At 62.0% G+C, this 17,004-nt stretch overlaps 1 protein-coding gene across 3 annotated transcripts in view; it reads left to right on the forward strand.

Moving 5' to 3' along the window:
* HMCN2 (hemicentin 2) overlaps window positions 1-16,070 on the forward strand; it is a 145,992-nt gene extending 129,922 nt beyond the window's left edge. For all 3 annotated transcript variants that reach the window (XM_086684280.1, XM_086684281.1, XM_086684282.1), the window contains 13 exons: window positions 2,400-2,669; window positions 5,091-5,240; window positions 6,896-7,033; window positions 7,133-7,254; window positions 8,116-8,353; window positions 9,547-9,609; window positions 9,742-9,864; window positions 10,576-10,710; window positions 11,507-11,635; window positions 12,155-12,475; window positions 13,141-13,260; window positions 14,101-14,227; window positions 15,222-16,070. In XM_086684280.1, coding sequence (XP_086540406.1) covers window positions 2,400-2,669; window positions 5,091-5,240; window positions 6,896-7,033; window positions 7,133-7,254; window positions 8,116-8,353; window positions 9,547-9,609; window positions 9,742-9,864; window positions 10,576-10,710; window positions 11,507-11,635; window positions 12,155-12,475; window positions 13,141-13,260; window positions 14,101-14,227; window positions 15,222-15,567 — 2,282 coding nt within the window. In that variant the 3' untranslated portion in view covers window positions 15,568-16,070. The remainder of the gene's footprint in view (window positions 1-2,399; window positions 2,670-5,090; window positions 5,241-6,895; window positions 7,034-7,132; window positions 7,255-8,115; window positions 8,354-9,546; window positions 9,610-9,741; window positions 9,865-10,575; window positions 10,711-11,506; window positions 11,636-12,154; window positions 12,476-13,140; window positions 13,261-14,100; window positions 14,228-15,221) is intronic.
* Window positions 16,071-17,004: the final 934 nt, after the last annotated feature.

A 17,004-nucleotide genomic window follows, 5' to 3' on the forward strand; every position in this document is an offset into this window, starting at 1 on the left:
CGTAGAAACGAAAAGCAGAATGGCGGCGGCCGGCGGGGCGGGGGTCGGTGGCAATGGGGAGACGTGGTTGAATGGATCTAGAGTTTCAATTTTCCAAGACGAAAGGGTCCTGGAAATGGACGGCGGTGATGTGAATGTACTCCACGGTACTGAACTGTACAACTTAAAAAATGGTTAAATGGGGGTGCCTGGGTGGCTCAGTCCGTTAAGCGTCTGACTCTTGATTTCTGCTCAGGTCACCATCTCACGGTTTGGGAGTTCGAGCCGTACGTTGGGCTCTGCACTGACAGTGCAGAACCTGCTTGGGATTCTGTCTCTCTCTCTCTCTCTTCCCCTCCCCTGCGCGTGTTCTCTCTCTCTCTCCCAAAATAAATAAATACACATTTTTTTAAAATCTTAAGAAATGGTAGCTATGAAGAAGAAACGAAGGGAAGTCTTAGGACTCAACTCCCATAAAATGAAAACCTCAGTGGATGGGTGTGAACAGGTATGAACAGGACAGAAGGAAGAATTAGTGACTTGTAGACGTAACAATAGAATTCGCCTAGTCGGAACCGCAGAGAGAGAACGGACTCGAGCAGGACAACCAGAAGAGCCTCAGAGCCAGTGTGGGACGAAGCCAAGATCTGACATCGTGGCATTAGGGTCCCGGAAGGAAAGGAGGAAGGGGTGAGAAAACACCCAGAGACGCCAGAGCCGAAAAGTTGTCACAAAAGACGTAAGGCTACAAAATTCGAGCAAAACGCAAACAGGATAAACCCAGAGAAGCTCTGCACCAAGACGTACCCCGGTCAAACTTGCTAACGGTTAAAGGGCCAAGAAACTAAGGCCTCGCCCCCCCACCCCCCATCCAAGCATCTGGCTGAGTCAGAGTTGGGGCAGGTGTTGAGGGGACCTCGGCTTTGACTCCTCCTGGCCCACCCCCGCCCAGATCCCCGCACAGGTGCACGCTGTCCACAGCAGCCAGGGATGTGTGGAGACCCCGTCTGGCCTTTCCAGGGCTCCCTCGTTTCCAGGTTCTTCTCGTTAAGCTTCCGGCTGGTCCCCTGGTCTCCGCAAGCCAGCAGAGGCGTCAGTTCCCTATTTGCTTCCTGTCGCTTCTGCCCCTCCCCCCACAAAACCCCTGCATCGTCTCCTCCCGCAAATCGGATCGGGCCCCTTGTGATAGCAAAAGCTGGGGTCTCACGGCCAGCCCCGCCCCCAGCTCAAGAGTAGGGGTGACGGATGGGAGCAGGCCCAGGCCACACGCCTCCACTGTCCTCGCCCAAAGTTCTGGAAGCTTTTCGTGGGCCAGTGATTCGCAATTTGTGGCTTGCCTTCCATTGACTTCTAGAGCCCTGAAATAGTTGGCTTGGATAATTCTGTCAAGTTGTGCATTTGCTGACCTCTTCACGCGGCCACGGCCAGCTCTTGCTTATTTTTTTGACCATTGTTGCAACGAAACCCTATCGCGTGCGCTCTCGTGTCCGGCTTCTTGCGCACAGCGCCGCGTGAGCCCGCACGCGGAAGTGGCTCACCCCGTCGTCCCCGTTGCGGTATGGCTCGCCACTGTGCGGACATGTCACGGTTTGTATGGTTCCCCTCCACTTGGGGGCAGTTACGGACGGCGCTGCTTCGGCAGGTGATGCGTGCCTTTGGCGGTCACGCAGGCACCTTTCCGTTCGGGTGTCCGTCCGAGAGTGGCCGGGCCACACGATAGGCATGTGCTCGGCGTTAGGAGACATTGGCCGTGGGAGGCTGACAAGCGGCCCCCCCCCCCGACATTCGAGCGACCGTGTCCTCGCCTCCCAGGCGAGAACGTGGTCTTATTTGGAGAAGGGATCTTTGCAGACATGATTACGTTCGGGGGTTTAAGACGGAAAGGGATTTCTTGGATCAGAATGCTACGGTTTGGGACGCGTGGAGAAGCCAAAATGCTATCACGAGTGTCTTCTTTCCAGCCGTTTCGGAGGGTCTGTGGTAGCAGGTGGACAGGGTAGCAGGTGGACGGCAGTCTCTCAGACGAGAAAACGGAGGGCCAGGGAGAGACTTGGTGAGACTCACCCACGGTCGGTGACGGGGCCCCCGTCTCCCATCTGGCATCGTTAGAAGCATCCCCGTGAGGGACCCAAACGAAAGGAGGCACTTAAAACAAGTATCTCATGGCATGGAAAGGTAGTTAGGATTTATTGTGGGGTGAAAAAGGAAGGAAGGAAGCAGCTATGAGCAATGCAGTCATGTTCTACAGAAACGGTGTCTGGAAGGGCATACTCAGAACGGTGATGGGATGTGATGCTCACTTGTGATTCTGTTTTCTCCTTTCTACCTCTGCATTTTCTAAGCCGTCTGAATGAACAAACAGCAGCTGAACATACGAAAATAACCAAACGTTCCTAACAGCTGCCCTGGGCTTCCCACAGGCGCCCCGGTGTTCCGGGTGGAGCCCCGGGACGTGACGGCGAGATCTGGGGACGATGTGGCCCTACAGTGTCAGGCCTCGGGAGAGCCGGTGCCCACCGTGGAGTGGCTGCGTGCGGGCCAGCCCGTGCGGGCCGGCCGGCGGCTCCAGACCCTGCCCGACGGGGGCCTGTGGCTGCAGCGAGTGGAAGCCCAGGACGCGGGCATCTACGAGTGCGTCGCTCACAACCTTCTGGGCTCTGCCACGGCCCGAGCGGTCCTGGCTGTGAGAGGTACGGGGTGTCCCCGCTCAGACCTTTGTGGACAGAGGCGGGATCTCCCGCTTCGTGGGGGGGACGTGGCCCCCTGTCCTGCCAGCACCACCCCCCCCCCGACTCTTTCCTTCGCTTAGAATCACAGACTTAGGAGGAAAAAGGCCTTTGGGGGTCATCTTACCCACCCTGCCCTTTACAGCTGGGGAAACTGAGGCTCTGAGATGCTAAGTGTTTGCCGCTCGTATCGGCACAGTGTCCTCTCTCTCTGGATATTCCACAGCGCTGTGAAGTGGGCAGAATAAAACCAGGTGCCCTGGTGGGGTTGCTGGGAAAAGTCTGTGACTTAGGCCATGGTGGGTGGACAGTGACGGATGCTGCTTTCTCGCATTACGACACCTGCCACCCCCCCCACCCTGGGCCTCGCCGTTCAGCTCCCTCCTCCCTGGGGCCAAACTTCAAAACAGAGAAAAGGACTATTTTGAGGAACCACCGTGAAACGACTCCGACCGCACCGCGGATAGTCACTGAGTCTCATTTCTGAAAGTTAATAGTGTCTCTGTAGCAAATACACCGTATTTGTGGCTTTGGATTTCTGTCCCTGGCCGTGACAGCCATCACTGATCTATCACCGCCCCCAAAGCCAGATTACTTCCTCGCTGCTCCAGAGGGCACCTTTCCAGCCCCGGAGCGGGGTCTCGACACTTTGCCGCTTGCAAACCCACTTGAACCCCACCGCCAGCCAACTGTGGGACCCTCTGTGGCCCCTGGTTGCCTCATCTCCTGCGGACAGGGACAGAACACCAATGCACACGGCTCCAGAAATTCAGCGGTTCTCTGACGCCCGGCCACACGCGCTGCCTCGGGTCTGAGCGGTTCCTCCCTTTAGTTCAGAGCTGGGTCCCGTCCTTACCCTCTCCTGTTGGAAAGCTCACGCCCCAAACCACAGCGCTCTGCACATGGCTTCTGGTTGAGTATCTCAGGGCCGCCATAGCAAAGTGCTATGCTATGAGCCATCAGCACAGAGCCCGATGCAGGGCTTGAACCCACGAACTGTGAGATCCTGAGCTCAGCTGAAGTTCGACTCCCAACCAACTGAGCCACCCAGGCGCCCCACAAATGGCTTTGTTAAATAAGCAACGGGCTTGGGTTTTGTTTTTATTTTTTCCCAGTCCCCCCACCCTCCTCCCTGAAAACTACCCTGTGGCGTGCCCCTGTCCACTGGCCTGAATATTTCTACGGGCTGAGTTCTTCCAACAGGGCATTGCTAGGTAAAAGGCATTCAGAGGTTTCAAAGGCTCCCTCACTCTGAGTGCTGTCTTCTCTTCCTCGTTTCCCATCAGCCTGGGTGGCGCCCAGCCTGGCCTCGTGGGAAGCAAGAGGCCTGCTGAGTCATCCCATGTCTGAGAAAGTTGACAGTGGCTCGTCATTCCCGGCCTCCAATTTCTTGTCCTCCTCGAAAGCTGCCGGGCCATTCTGCTACTGCTTATCTGCACCCCAGCTTCTTCCTCCTCCCCTTGTTGAGAAGCCAGGGGGTAGGTTCATGGCCGGTTCCTGTCCCCCCATAAACCCCAGAGCCACAGATATTGATGAGACATCCCAGATGGGCATCAGATCTCATCAAGCCCCAGCTCTGGACTGGGTAAATGACACTGCTTCCCGGAATCCAAAATTAACCAGCCCCCTGATTTGCCCATAAGGACCCTGGCCGTTGAGTGTTTTATGTTATTTTTTCGACAGATCATGGGCAATTGGTTGTTAATTTCCCCAGAGAGCTGGTGGGGGGGAGAGGCAGGCCAGCTTCTGTCTCTCAGCCCCCAGGATGCCATCTGTGCAGACAGGACAGCTGGCCCATTAGCCGGAGGAAGCACCCTCTGTGCCCCCACCATCCGTCTGATTAGTCCTGAAAAGCGTGGGTGCTTGCAGACCCGCCTGGCTGCTGTAAGAGATCCGGCCCACCCCGGCCAAACCAGCCACAGGGCGGAGGGCGCCAAGGCCACTGACGGAATGGGGGACGTTCAGGTGGTGGCATGCTGTCCCTGGCCTGGTGCCCCGGCTCCCCCAGCATGCCGACCCCGCCCTCATGAGCAGCTGGCATTTTAGAACCCAACAGGTCTCTGGCACATCTGTGGTCCCACCTCCTCGCTCAAGTGCGTCTTGGGGGCCCGACTTGCCCAGATTTCCAGGGAGGTGACAGCAGAGCCACTGTTCGAAGCTAGCCCCGTGCCAGTGCAGGTCTGCTCTGAAAAGCCTCCCTGTCTCTCAGAGAGAGCCAGGACCCCCCGGGCATCGAGTCCGTCACCCATGAGCTGTGTGGCCTTGGGCGAGCCACCTGAGCTCTCTGAGCCTCCGTTCCTGTTCCCTGAAGTGGGTGACAGTACCTGCTCATGCTGAGGGCGTGGAGGTGGATAAAGTCGCTGCCGTCCCCTTCCCTCCTCACAGGGGAGCCCCGTGGGAGCCGGGGCGGCGTATCCGGGGTGATCAACGGCCAGGAATTTGGCATGGCCACCCTCAACACCAGCGTGCGCCAGGAGGCACGTTCTGGGGTCACCACCATCTGGAGCGGCATCAGCCACATCCCTGCGAGCGTGGGTAAGCGGGGGCCAGAGCCTCTTCCTGCACCGGGGCCCCTCCGACTCCAGGCGGAAGCAAAGCGTGTGTTCTGAGGTTTGCCCAGGGCCCGACTGCCGGAGGAAAACTCTGACCGCCCCTGAGACCCGAGTCGAAACCAAAGTGGATTGAGGTGCAGGCCACTTCCTCCCCACCCCCACTATCTCCCAACAAAACGAAATAAAAATCAGACCCAGAGAGTGTGAAATAATCGGGATATACGAATGCCGTCAGATAACGATTCTCAAAATCACTGATTGCTGACAGAGGTTCCCCCCCCCGCCCCCCGCCCCGTTCCGCACATTAAGGTAAGAGCTTGATGGAAAAGGAAGGAATCGCTAGTCACGAGTAAGGGGTATGGGCTAGAGGGGAACAAAATTAGCCAGAGGGCCCAGAGAACCAGGCAGTGTCCACTTCCAAACGGATTCATAGATCAGTGTGCCCTCGCAGGTGGAATGTTCCGGAGAGATGTCGTAGACCCTGCGACCTCGCCCTTCCCAAGGGGACGCTGAGGGTCCAGAGCAGGGAGAGGGCGGCGCCGATGGGATCTTTGCTAAAAAGCCTTTCCTCCAGAGCTGCCCTTGACCACAGGCCTGTGTGAACCGTGCGGGGTCAGGGAACTTAGGCTCGGGGTCCCTCCAGGCGGGTCGTCAGCACAGAGTGAAGTGAGCGTGACTGCCCAGATGTGAGCGCTTCATCCAGCTGCAGAGGCAGGAGCCATGGGGAAGCATCCGGCCCCAGGCCCGCTGCGCCAGCCCCTGTGCAGAGAAACCGGCACAGAGACATTGGGAAGGTTCTGCTGCCCCCAGTGTGGCTCCTCCTACGTCTCTTTCCTGAGCCGGCGGTTTCTCTGAAAAGCTCCACCGTCCCTGACCCCCCCCCCCAAGCGAGTGGGGTTTCCCCCTTCCCCGGACTGAGGCACCCCTGGCCCATCAAGGAGGGCTGGGCAGCACGCGCAAGTCTGAGAATCCACATCCTGAGCCAATTTGGGGCCCTTTGTTCAGAACTCAGTGACCCTCCTCTTCCGGGAGGCGTCTGCGAGTGAGACCTGGTTGACTCTCAACCTGGTTCAGCACATAACATCCCAGGCTCGGGGGTGACCAGTCACCCTCAGGATTCGTGGAACTGAATTGAGTATCAGCAAGTCACGTGCCCTTCTTCGTTTGGCTCGTTTTTTGTTTTTTTTTCTTTAATTGCTTATGTATTTGTTTTGAGGGGGGTGGGGGAGGAGCAGAGAGAGAGGAAGAGAGAGAGAATCTCACGCAGGCTCCGCACCGTCAGCACAGAGCCAGACACGGGGCTCGAACCCACGAACCGTGAGATCATGACCTGAGCTGAAATCAAGAGTTAGAAACTTACCTGACTGAGGCCCCCGGGCGCCTAACCCCCATGCCCTGCTTTGTATTTCGTTAGTTTTCAAACACGGCTCCACAGACTAGATGTTTGCTTTTCCCAGGTTCCTTTCCCAGGTTCTGATCCAATAACTGACCCGGGTGGTCACGGGGCTGGTCCTGGGCAGGGAGGGAAGGGGGCCGAGCCCTCCCTGGGCAAGAGGGAGCTGCAGAGGGACCTCGAGTGGGGGAGTGGCGGCCCTCAGGATCGGTCCCTCACTCGGCCTCCGTGCGCACCCCGTCCAGGGCCTCTGATGCGCGTGCTCTTGGTCACCGTCGCCCCCGTCTACTGGGCCCTGGCTGGAGAGACTGGAGACGCCCTGAATGGCCACTCTCTGACGGGCGGCAGCTTCCTGCAGAAGTCGCACGTGGAGTTCGCCACGGGTGAGCAGGGGTCTCCTCCCCGGGGGGCTGGGGGGGCTGAGGCCCGAGCCCAGGGCCTCTCCCCTGTGGTGACTCCAGGCCGGGTGGGGGGGATTACAGGCGAGCTGCTCACGATGACCCAGGAGGCCAGGGGCCTGGATCCCGACGGCCTCCTGCTCCTTGACGTGGTGGTCAGTGGTGTCGTCCCTGGGAGCCTGGCTGACGCAGATCTTGAAGCGCAGGTGGGGACGCACCCCGAGGCGTGCAGGTGGGGGTGGGGGGCGAATGGGATGTGTTGCCCCAGGCGTCCCCTCCTGACACCCCAAGCGGGGCCTGGGGCGTGGCCTGGCCCGGACTTAGCCCAGTGGGAGGGTGCCCTGGGTCCAGCCTCTCGGGGACAGGCGTCCTCCCCATTTCATAAACCGAAGGGAAGCCACCTGCGCAAGGGTCCCCAGCCGGCTAGAGGAAGAGGTGACAGGCCTACCAGGCTTCCACCTCCAGCAACCCGGGGCCCCTTGAATGAGGGGCTAAGGCTCCTACCCCTTGGAAGTTGAAATCTCAGACATTCTGGGTCTCGTTTGTCCTCCCCCTCCCCCTGCTCCCCTCCCCCTTCTTCCCCTTCCTCCTCCTGCCCCCCCTTGTTCTCCATTCTGCTTCCCCTCCTTCCCTTCCACCCCTTCTCTCCCCTCCTCCCCTCTTCCCCCTCCTCTTCTCCCTTCCCCTCCCCCTCCTTCCCCTCCTCTGCCTCCTCCCCCCTTCCCCCCTTCTCCCTTCTCCTCCTACCCCTCTCCCCTCCTCCCCCCTTCCTCCTCTTCACTCCTCCTCCTCTTCTCCCTTCCCCTCCTCCCCCTCCCCCTCCTCTCCTACCTCTTCTTCCTCCCTTCCCCCCTCCTCCCCCTCCTCTGCCTCCTCCCCCACCCTTCCCCCTACCTCTTCCCCTCCACCCCTTCTCCCCCCTCCTCCCCCCTTCCCCCTCTTCCCTCCTCCTCTTCTCCCTTCCCCTCCCCCTCCTCCCCCTCCTCTGCCTCCTCTCCCCTCTTCCCCCACCCTTCTCCCTACCCCTTCCCCTCCTTCCCCTCCACCCCTCCTCCCCCCTCCTCCAGGACTTCGAGGAGCAGTATGTGCAGGTGGGGCCCGGCCGTCTCTTCGTGGGCTCCACGCAGCACTTCCTGCAGGACGGCCTTCCCACGTTCCTGCGCTGTAACCACAGCATCCAGTACAACGTGGCCCGGGGCCTCCAGCCCCAGCTGGTGCAGCGCTTGCGGGCCTCGGCTATCAGCTCGGCCTTCGACCCCAAGGCCGAGGCCCTGCAATTCCAGCTGACCGCAGCCCTGCAGGCTGGTGAGGCCCCCGTCCTTCGTCTCCACTCCCCAGACACCCACCGGGGGCCCCCGATGCACCTGGCTGAAAGCCAAGGTGACACCCCACCTCCTGCACCCTCTCACCACGGACCGGAAACTGGGGACTGGGACAGCTCACCCCCTTGTCCACTCATCTCCAGCCTGTCCCTGGTCCTGTCTAACCATCCACACCCCCAGCGGGGACACAGCTCTTCCGGCCGCTCCTGTTCAAACCCCCCAGAGCCTTTTCCCAGGCCCCACGGGGAAGGTCCAGGTCTACCCCCCAAGCTGACGTCCAAGACTCCGGCCATATGCCCCCCCTTCTCAAGGGTGCCTGCACCAGAGCTCCCCCCTCCCCAGGCAGCCGGGAGCCCCTGTTGGAACGCCTGGAGGCCCCCATGAACATGCCATATAATCTCAACCAATGGATGGTAAAGATCTGTTACCATTATTTGAGGTCCCCGCTTGTTTTTAACATTGAACGTGGGACAGCGGTAAGAGCGTAGCTTTGGGGTCAGTCAGGCCCTCATTCAAACCCAGCCACACCATCTCCCGGCTGTGGGACCTTGGGGGCGATGCCCTGGCCCTCTCTGAGCCTCAGTGTTCCCACCTGTAAAGTGGGCACAACATCACCTGCCTCGCAGGGTATCAGGAATAGCGGTTTTCTCTAGAACCCTCGCCGGGCACCCGGGGATCGATTGCTCTGTCCAGCATGCTGTCCTTACACTGATTTCGGTAGTTGGTCTTTTTGTCTCCAGACCGCAGCCTGCCGCCACCCCTCGGTGTGCTCGCTGCCCCCATCAGATGCTGTCATTTGCCCATTCTGCACACCCCCCACCCCGGGCACAGCCGGGGGCCACGCCCACTCCTCTGGATTCTCAGAGTGCACTTTCGCACACATGGGCATCCGGTGGGCATCCCGTGTCCTACTTTTCCTTCATGATTTCCCCTGCGTCTGTCAGTTTACAGTCCGGCCAGCTCGTGTGGCACGAGCCACAGCCAGCGCCTCCACCAGGCCTGAGCTGGGAACAGGCTCGCCGACTGGCTGGGCACGGGCCTGGCTCAGGGCCGAGGGGACATCGGCCTGCCCAGGCTGGCAGGAGGGAGGCGCATTCGGCCGGGGCTGCTGTCTGTCCCGGGGCGCCTTGGTACGGTGCCCTTGCGTGCTTAGGACCTACCCCCTTCGCCTTGCAGAAGAGAATGAAGTCGGCTGCCCAGAGGGCTTCGAGCTGGACACCCAGGGAGAGTTTTGTGTGGGTGAGTGCCCGCCCCTCCCCTGGCATGGCCGAGGGAGGCCTCTCAGCCGGGGTTGGATGATGTGTCCCGGCCGGCTGGCAGGAGGGCCTGTGGGTGCAGACCACCAGATCCCGCCCACCCCCCTCTTCCCAGACAGGGACGAGTGTTCGGCCGGCCCCAGCCCCTGTTCTCACTCCTGCCACAACGCACCTGGCCGCTTCTCCTGCTCCTGCCCAGCCGGCTTTGCCCTGGCCAGGGATGACAGGAACTGCAGAGGTGAGTGGGCCCGGGTGCAGAGGCTCTCCTGGGAGTTGGCCTGGGCGTGTGGGGGGCGCTGCACAGCCGGGACCCTGGCCAGGGGCACCCGCCTCAGGACCTGGCCCGTTCCCGATGGCACAGATGCCAGCCTGGGGGTGGCGATGCCCCGTTTCCCCTGGGAACTTCCTGCTAGGAGGGCTGCAGATCAGAGAGGCTCAAGTCCTGGGGGTGCTGGGGAGCCCCAAAGACATACACGTGCCCACCGCGTGCTCATGCATACGTGCCCGCCGAGCCCGGACACGGCCTCAGGCGCTTTCCTAACATGGCAGTCACTTCCAGCCAGCTGGGGTTGGAACGCAGTGGACACCCATCTGTCCCCTTAACACAGCTTCTGGACAACAAATCTGACCGTAGGGTGCTGTCCAGATGCTGACCCTCCCCTCTGCACCCGTCTGCTTCCACCAGGGAGGCCTAGCATGGCCAAGTCCCCACTGGGCTTTGAGCTGGGTGCCCGAGGGACACTGTCCTCAACCTCCTATCAGGTGCCCCAGGCCAAGGCCTATGGCAACATGCTGGAAAGAGCTAACAGGAGAGGTGCGGACCTTCTTGCCAGGGGCTCCTGGGCCGGGGGATGAAGCCTGTGCAGTTAGGTTGGCCAGGGTCAGGGTGGTGACGAGGGCCCGGGGGACACACGTTCACACAGCCCCCTGCCCCCGTTCGCCCCGCCAGATGTGGATGAGTGCGCGTGGGATGCCGACCTTTGCCAGCAGGGACAGCGCTGCGTGAACCTCTTCGGGTCCTACCACTGCCTCCCCGACTGCAGGCCTGGCTTCCGGGTGGCCGCTCACGGGGCCGGCTGTGAAGGTGACAGGGGCGTGACATGGGTGGGGCTGTCCGTGCTCCGGTGGTTGCCTGGGTTCAGCGGAGGAGGTGCTGTGTGCCACGGGGACTCTAGGCCTTCGGAGGAAGCAGAAGGAGCAGAGAGGCCGGGGAGAAAGCTTGAGCTGGACTCAAGAGGTCTGAGGCCTGGCCCGGCCTAGCCTGGCCTGGCCGCTGGCAATTTGAGGACCCTCATGATCACAGCTCCTCAGACAGGCGGCTCCTCTGAGTGGTAGGACCACCTAGTGAAGGGACAAAGTCTGGTGGAACTGGAACTCAGAAGAGGAGGTCACCCCACGTCCGTGGCCTCAGGGAGCGCCCTGTCCACCTAGGCGGCTCCTCTGCCCTCACCGCCTCCTCTCTCACCAGTTCTTGGAGCTCTTTCCCCCAATCAGGCTCCTACCCCCTTCACGCACGTGATCCAGTTTTCTCCCCACGGCCCCGTGAAGAGGTCCCGTCCTGACCCCTCTGCACAGATGAGGAAACTGAGGCCAGGACAGGGAGAATTCCTTGCTCAAGGACTAAGGGATATGACAGAGCTCAGCCCAAACCCGGGACTCTGCCTCCAAAGCCCCTTCTTTCTTTTGGATCCGGAACCTTCTTACCCTCCAAAGTGGGTGTGATGAGGAGAGGTGGCTGCAGGCATGGGCCTTCTACCTGGTGGCACTCGGGTTGGAGAAGGGGGCAGGGATGAGGCCCAGATGTGCAGAGGCATGCTGTGTCTGTTGGGGGCAGGGGGAGAGGCTCGGCCCCACCTCTGTCCGCACCCCTGCCTCCCCAGATGTGGACGAGTGTCTGGAGCGGTCGGACGAATGTCACTACAACCAGATCTGTGAGAACACCCCAGGCGGGCACCGCTGTAGCTGCCCCAGAGGGTACCGGCTCCAGGGCCCCGGCCTGCCCTGCCTAGGTATGGGGCCACTCACCCCCTGGTTGGAGCCCTGGTCAGCACCCCCCGGCTGACCCCGCAAGCAGCGGGTGTTTATGACAAGGGTGTCGTTGAGTTTTGCGAGTAACCCAAACAGCAGCTAACACTGCCTGTGCGCCCACCGCGTATGCGGGTCAGGGCTCTGCCGCTGTCTGGCACCGAACCTTCCCGGGGAGCCCGGGGCGAGGAGGTGGAGGAGGAGGGTGGGGAGGAGTGGGGTGGGTCTCAGAGAGGCTTAGCAGGGAGAATGGGCCTCACCGGGATGCTGCAGTACAGGGGGGAGTCTGGGATGAGGCTCAGAGCTGGGGGAGGCTGGGGCCTCTTTGCGCAGCAGAGGCAGGAGGCGGTCCGGGAGAGGCAAGGCTTGCGGGCAGGCCTGGAGGCAGTGGGGGAGGCGGCTGGATTCTGGGGAAGGCGGGAGACCGGGAGGGATGAGGTGGGGGGAGCTGTGGCGAGCCCTGAGCCGCCCCTGGCTCCCTGCCTGGACTTGTTCCTTTCCAGATATCAATGAGTGCCTGCAGCAGCCCGGGACCTGTGCCTACCAGTGCCAAAACCTCCAGGGTGGTTACCGCTGCCTGTGCCCGCCGGGCCAGACCCTCCTCCGTGACGGCAAGACCTGCACCCCCCTAGAGCAGAGTGAACAAAATGTGACCACTGTCAGCCACCGGGGCCCCTTAGTGCCCTGGCTGCGGCCCCGTACCCCTAACCCCAGGGGCTCTTACCAGGCCTGGGTCTCCCTCCGGCCGGGCCCCGGAGCCCTGAGCAGTAAGGGCCGGGCCTGGTGCCCCCCTGGCTTCATCCGGCAGAATGGCGTCTGCACGGGTAAGGCCAAGCCCCAGCCATCCCACTGGGGACACGCCCCGCTCCAGTGTGTCGGGCGCCCCGGCCGGGCGCGTCGGCACCACACCCCATGTTCAGAAACCCGGGGCTCACGGCAAGCAGGGTGGGAGGTGCCGACAGTCACTTTCGTGGCTACGTGCCATCGGGAGGCCCTGGCTGTACTAATGGGCAAGGGGCTTCCAAGAGGGGGGAGGGATTCTTGGCCCAGAGAGAGGGTCTGTCCCCCGGGGAAGCCACTTTGGAGAAACACTGCTTTCGGTGCGTAGAGGTGAAGCAGTCAGGGAGGGAGATTTGCAGGAGCGTTCCAAGTTGATCTGAGACCCTGAACAGAGACTGGTGGGTAGGGGGGTGGGGGGGAGGCTAGGGACAGCCCCCCCCCCACAAATCCCCCCCGCGGAAGCTGGCGCTGGGCTGCAGAAGCAAAGGGGAGACAGTGTTGAGGGCAGACGTGCTTCAGCATTCCTGCCTGGGCAGAGGGGTCTGGGCAGCGTCTTCCCGCCAGGCCCTGCGGACGTGGGGTGGGCAGGCCGGAGAGAAGGCGTGGGCCGCCGCAGCCAGGGACATCCCCTTAGCCTGGCGCCCTGGGCGTCTGTGACTCAGTGCGTGTCTCTGGCCCCATCCCCCCCCCACCCCTGCGCCTGGGCCAGACCTGGACGAGTGCCGGGTGAGGAACCTTTGCCAGCACGCCTGCCGAAACACCGAGGGCAGCTACCGGTGCCTCTGCCCCAAGGGTTACCGCCTCCTCCCCAGCGGGAAAAACTGCCAGGGTGAGCCGTGGCCCTCCCCCCCTCCCAGTGCGGGAGGGACCAGGACAGGGCTTCTCACGTGAGGGTGGGGCAGGGAGCCGAGCTCAGAGCACCCCAGGGGCCCACAGCTAGGCAAGCCGGAACCAAGAGATGGGGGGCATGGGCAGGCTGAGAGCAGCCCTGGGGGCGTCCATCGCAGCCCCGCTGTGTGTCCCTGGACAACTCACTTCCCCTCTCTGAGCCTCAGCCTCCTGGTGAAATGGGGCTGACACGCTCCCTTAAATGGCCGGATGAGACGCGTGGAGGGCGGGCCCAGAGCCAGCTGCTGGTGGGAGCAGCAGAGCACTCTCCTTGATGTGCTCCGGGGGCGAGAGCCAGCCATGCCGCCGCGTCCCCCGCTCCTCCTCCCCACCCCTGTAGAGTGGGAATCTGCCTCCAGCCTACCTTGCCCGTGTCCATCCTTCACTTTCTGCCACGAGGGTCTGTGAATGTCCTCTGAGGAGGGTGGGGCTTCCACTGGGGCAGACAGGGGTCACGGGCAGTCTTCACTCGGGGTCCAAGGGCAGCCGTCGTCTCTCCCAGGCCGTGCAACCCAGCTCTGGGCTCAGGAGGTCCCCACGGTGCCCCCCTAGGGAGGTGGGGAGGTGCTCGGGACCTGCCGGTTGGGCTATCATAGGTCAAGGCGGCTGGGTTCAAGGGGAGAGGGGCTGCCTACCTCCCTGGTCCCCCAAAGGCATTTTTCTCTTTAGCACCTCCCTTCCCCCGCCCCCACTCCCATGCCGTCTCTGGCTCCTGCCCTGGTCCCTTCCACTTTACTCCACTGTTTCACTCCCCACTTCTGTGCCAACCTCCCCCACCCAGACATCAATGAGTGTGAGGAGAACGACGTCGAGTGTGGGCCCAGCCAGATGTGCTTTAACACCCGCGGCAGCTACCAGTGCGTGGACACGCCATGTCCGGCCACCTACCGGCAGGGCTCCAGCCCAGGGTAAGGGCTGAGGCGGCTGGGGGTGAACTGGGGCACACTGCCAGGAGCTGGGGGCTTACGTTCTGGCTCCTGGGCGGCCGGACCCTTCCCCCAGAAAGGCCATGTCTCAGGCAGGGGCCAGTGGGGTCACCCCTGCCAGGACTCCCGAGTGAGGCGACTATGCCCACAGGGCAGTGTACCTCCCCGCAGCCACACGGGTGGCAAGGTGACCCGAACGCTAGCATTTACCGCGGTGACACTGCAGTGGGAGCAGAATCCTGGGGGGCGGGGATAGGCCAGAGGCCACACAGAATTGGAGATGAACACGTGAGATGTAGGGGAATACATGACTATATACACAAAACCCTAGACATGGACACACACACACACACACACACACACATATAAATGCCACCCAGAAACCCCCCCAAAACCCCAGGACGCAGACACACACTGGCGCACGAACACGAAACACATCTCCTTCACCCCACTCCCACCGGCCACAGACGCTTGGAAAGATGCGCGGACTCGGGGATCTTGGCGGACACAAGCTGTAGCCGCAGCAGTTAGGGAAGGTGACCTTGCCCTGGCGATTCTACCCATCGGAAAGACCAGGCTGGGGGTGGGGACACCGATGCCCTTGGCAAGGCTAAGCAAGCATCTTTGAGCCCCACCACCCCTGCCCCCTTGCAAATCCAGAGCAGATGACTCGGTTCCGGGGCTGCAGGCAGGCCTGGAGGGCCCCAAACTTTATTGCCGCCCTGCGCCCACCGGCGAGCCCTGGAGCGTGGGTCTGGAAAGTTCTGTGGGGTTATGGGACCCGCTCCGATGGGAAGGCTTCTTTGGGCCTCAGTCTGCGGAGTCTCTCAAGTGGGCTAATGGTGCCTGTAGAGAAGCCACTGGGGGGGCAAGGGGCCGGGCGGCGCACGGGAGAACCGCGGGGCCTGGGGCCGAGGTCCGGTTTGCAGACCACGCTGTGACGGCACCCGGAGTCGATCCGTCTGTCCCCCCGCAGGACGTGTTTCCGACGCTGCTCGCAGGACTGCAGCGCTGGCGGCCCCTCCACCCTGCAGTACAAGCTGCTGCCGCTGCCCCTGGGCGTGCGCGCCCACCACGACGTGGCCCGCCTCGCCGCCTTCTCCGAGGCCGGCGTCCCCGCCAACCGCACGGAGCTCAGCGTGCTCGAGCCCGACCCGCGCAGCCCCTTCGCGCTGCGCCCGCTGCGCACTGGCCAGGGCGCCGTCTACACGCGCCGCGCGCTCACCCGCGCCGGCCTCTACCGGCTCACCGTGCGCGCCGCCGCGCCGCGCCACCAGAGCGTCTTCGTCCTGCTCATCGCCGTGTCCCCCTATCCCTACTGAGGGGCGTGGTCACTGGCCGCCGCTTTGGGGGCCAGTGACCTCCAGGGATGGGGAGGGGGGCCAGGGAGGAGCCGGACCGGCCCCCACCGCCACCGCCCGCCCGCCCGGGTGGCTCTTGCCCTCACCACCTGCTGTGGCAAGAAGCGTCACACCCCCCCCCCACACCTTGTGCGTCATTGAGCCCTTCAGCAAACACGACCCTGTGCAACCTTGACCCCAGGACGTCAAGGACCCGATCTCCCCCCACCCCCCGCGGAGGTGGAGCTGGGCACTCAAGAGTGTAAGGCTGTCCTTGGGTGGTGAAGCCTGCTTGTCTGACGGGGGCGCCCTCCAGGCTTGCCCCAAACTCCAGGGAGACCTGGGCTGGGACACAGCACACCAGGAGGCCCCAGGGGAGGGACAGACCCCTAAAGGGTGACAGCGGCTATCCTCTGCCCACAGAACTGTGTCATCCTGAGCCCCGTGTGTGTACGTATAACATAAAAACGTTTCCTTTTAACCAACTTCATCTCCGTCCAGTTATTTTGCTCTGGTCAGGAGGGGCTTTGGCTGGAAGGGAGGCCACCACCCTTCTGGTCCAGCAGCCCTGGGCCTCTGGCAGGAAGGTGCTCCCTGGTGAAGGTCCTGGGAGAAGGTGGGGGAGGCTGGAGTCTCTGCGGGTTGGGGGGAGGAAGAGGGAGATGCTACCTGAAAGGTAAGCATGTTGGGCCAGATCCCTGGGGCCTCTAGGCCATCGCAGGGACTTTGGCTTTGACGGAATGAGCTGGGAAGGGACAGGATTAGAACATCTATGTACCTAAGGGCACGTCTCCAGGGTGCTGGCGAGGGTCTGAGTCACCAGGGACTCTGCAGAAGCGCAGGGAGCTGCTTCTCCGCCCACACCCCGACCCTGCTTCAGCCACCACCCCGTGGCTGCCGCCCTTGGCCACAACCTCTGGCAGAAAGAGGCTCTATCTCACGTGGTTTTGAGGAGGAGAGACCCTTCCTCCCCGTTCCCCTTGCTCAGTGTGACACCGTCACCTCCCCCTTTGCCTCCTCATTCTCTCAGCCGGGCAGGGAGGAAAAAAGCTGTCTTGAGTTATTTCTCACTAACGGGTGAATGACAACCAGAGTCTGTAAGCAGAGACTTCCAGCAGTGCTGCATGAAACGGGGAAACGGCTGTGTCCATTTTACAGATGGACAAAAGGAGGCTCCGGGAGGGGGTGTGACGAAGCCACTAGCTGGATAGGTGACTGGTTCATGGTTCAACTGGCCCTCCGGATCTCCACTGGACGGCCCCACCTGAACCTCCCCGGGGCATTTCCTCCTCAAAGCTATTTTGTTCTCCTTTAAGCCAGGGGTCTGCGAACTTTTGCCGTGAAGGGCCAGATAAAGGAAAGCTCTGGGCTTGGCGAACCTCGGCTCTGTTGAAATCACTCCCCTCGAGTGCTCGAGGA

This window comes from Puma concolor, chromosome D4 (genome assembly GCF_028749965.1).
Source record: "Puma concolor isolate L17-30 chromosome D4, mPumCon1.1.hap2, whole genome shotgun sequence".
In the NCBI taxonomy this organism is placed as follows: domain Eukaryota; kingdom Metazoa; phylum Chordata; class Mammalia; order Carnivora; family Felidae; genus Puma; species Puma concolor.